This window comes from Eptatretus burgeri, chromosome 2 (genome assembly GCF_056783735.1).
Source record: "Eptatretus burgeri isolate ZD-2024b chromosome 2, Ebu_testis_v1, whole genome shotgun sequence".
NCBI lineage: Eukaryota > Metazoa > Chordata > Myxini > Myxiniformes > Myxinidae > Eptatretus > Eptatretus burgeri.
Window position 1 is genome coordinate 37,020,287 of NC_140962.1, and position 2,500 is coordinate 37,022,786.

The following is a 2,500-nucleotide window of genomic DNA, read 5'->3' on the forward strand; positions in this document are numbered from 1 at the left end:
GATGGAAGAGACTTCACTACTTTGGCTTAACTGTTTGAGGAAAGAAATATTGCCGACTCTTTTTATGCTGTAGGATTTAAACACATTTTATCGCACTTTCACAGCTTCAATATTCTCCTATCTGCTGAGACAACAAAAGAGAAGTGCAGGTCACGAAGAACCTTGCTGATTGGCTATTTTTTTGCAGAATTCGAGGGTGTGTTGAAGGGTCATGCCCTTCATTTTCTCCAAAACAGGTACTGGGAAAGATATTCAAATGAAACAAAGTGCAGTCTGCACATCAGTCTCAGTGCTGCTTCAGTCAAGATGGCAGAGGGCAGCATGACGTCGTCAGTGCTGTGAAGCATAAAGTGCTGGAGATGAGAGTTGGGATGACTGACTGGAGATGAGAGTTGGGATGACTGACTGGAGATTAGTGGAGATGAGAGTTGGGATGACTGACTGGAGATGAGAGTTGGGATGACTGACTGGAGATTAGTGGAGATGAGAATTGGGATGACTGACTGGAGATGAGAGTTGGGATGACTGACTGGAGATTAGTGGAGATGAGAATTGGGATGACTGACCGGAGATGAGAGCTGGGATGACTGACTGGAGATGAGATGATTTGGAGACTGGAGATTACGACATTTATTTGTTTCAATCCATTGCTCCATCATCCACACAGCATTTCTGAACCTCATTTATTAGTGACCAGTTCAAACCCACTTCACCGGTCATCAACAACAAGGAGGTTTCAAATCGTATAGGATTCCATTGGAGCTACTAATGCTCTTATCTTGCTGTTGCACTCATCGGTTTGGTGGAAATTTCGAAGAAGCAAGAAAGCATTTCCTTTGAACTAAAGGTGCATGACCCGCTTCCACTGAAGACACGAATTAAAAGCATTTAACGTGCCCTTCCATTTGCAGCTCACCAGGATAAAGTGAGTGAGCAGAATGGGGAAATGCAAGATTATTTTCATTGCAGGATTATGTATTGGTTATTTAGGTGATGACTGATTTTGATAAGGACATCCCTGATAAGTGATTTACATACTTGTTGTTGGATTTTTCTGCATTGTGAACAAGATTTGCATAAAGTTTCCCCCCCCCCCCCCCGCACTCCCTTTTTGTCAACAAAACCCCTCACCCTCGACTTCCCTCTTCCCTCTTCCGTCATCTTGTAGATCTACGTGGACTTTGTGGTTCGAAACCCCTTGTGCTCACTCGACGAGCCCATCCAGAGTGAACTGTTTAAGCAGAAGATCGATGCATTTGTAAGAGGCTTGCCTTTTTTCTCTGCTCGTGTGACATAAGACTTCATGAAAACCGTCATCACCTTCCCCTTCACCCTTTTTTTTTTTTTTTTCCAAATTGAGAATCTCTTGACTTGTTAAAAATGTTTACTGAAAGAGGCACAAATGAAAATATTTATAGCCATCATTTCACCTGACCCACACCTGTGTTCGCTTGCTTGTGTAAGGATTGTACTTTGGGTGTATATAAATATCAATCATTATTTGTACTGTCTGCATTTGGTAAAATAATTTTTTGGGAAATATTGGCATCGCTGCTTCTCTTTATTCTCCTCCCGCTGTGGTTTTTCTTTTTATTTAAATAAACATGATAAACCAGCTTTTGATTTCTGCTTTTCACTTCACGTACTCATTCTTTATATTGGGGCTCACAGGATGGTCGAGACTCGAGAGGTCGAGACGCACACTCGCCTCAAAGCCCTCGAGCTTGGGTTTGAATCCCGAACCAGCTATCGACCGTCATCCAGGTGCTTTGCAGATATGGTGTGCCTTCCCTCGGATGGACGTCCAACTGGACGGTCTGTTTGCCGAGCGGTCACTGGCCCCATGGCCAAATTCCTGGCCCAACTACTTAGTGGAATGTCAGGCCTGGCAAGCCGGTTCATGAAAGATTTTGGCCAAAAACTTCCTGAGCTAACCCCATAAGAGCGTGGGAATAATTGTGGCTGTTAAAAAAAGAATAAAAAGTCACTCTTTGTTATTAAAAGAGGAAAGGAATTGTTTCGGTTAAATTGTGGGATATTTTACGAGAGCAACACGACCAAGTTGATGCTCTGTGAAGACTTTGAAGATGACAGGACATTGTGAATATTGCCGGAATAAGATCTCCAACCTGCTGGTGTATGTGGTGTCTGAACGTTGTGAAGCTGGATTTTCAATTCCATCTTTTTCTGTTTTTTTTAAATCCTCGTGGAGGATCTCCAAGTCTTACTCACGTTGTTGTTCTTCATCTTCTTCTTGTGGACTTTTTTGTTTCACAGCCAACAGTTTTCATCGAAACTTCCTGAAACTTGGCATATATATGTAAAAATACCCCGCGCAGACGGTAACCATCTCCGATTTTGAAAATTCCTCTGGGAAAAAAAAAAGTTATGACGTCAAAATATCTCCGCCCATGGAAATCGCCTAAAAATTATCTCCGAAACAAGGCAAGCTTTTTGAATTCTGTTTGCGGGAATTGAACGGGGCATTAGCAGAGATGAA

The 2,500-nt window shown here is 42.5% G+C and overlaps 1 protein-coding gene across 2 annotated transcripts in view; it reads left to right on the forward strand.

The window, feature by feature from the left end:
* Positions 1-1,616, forward strand: part of TRAPPC1 (trafficking protein particle complex subunit 1) — a 4,496-nt gene extending 2,880 nt beyond the window's left edge. For both annotated transcript variants that reach the window (XM_085867880.1, XM_085867888.1), the window contains exon 5: positions 1,169-1,616. In XM_085867880.1, coding sequence (XP_085724006.1) covers positions 1,169-1,297 — 129 coding nt within the window. In that variant the 3' untranslated portion in view covers positions 1,298-1,616. The remainder of the gene's footprint in view (positions 1-1,168) is intronic.
* Positions 1,617-2,500: the final 884 nt, after the last annotated feature.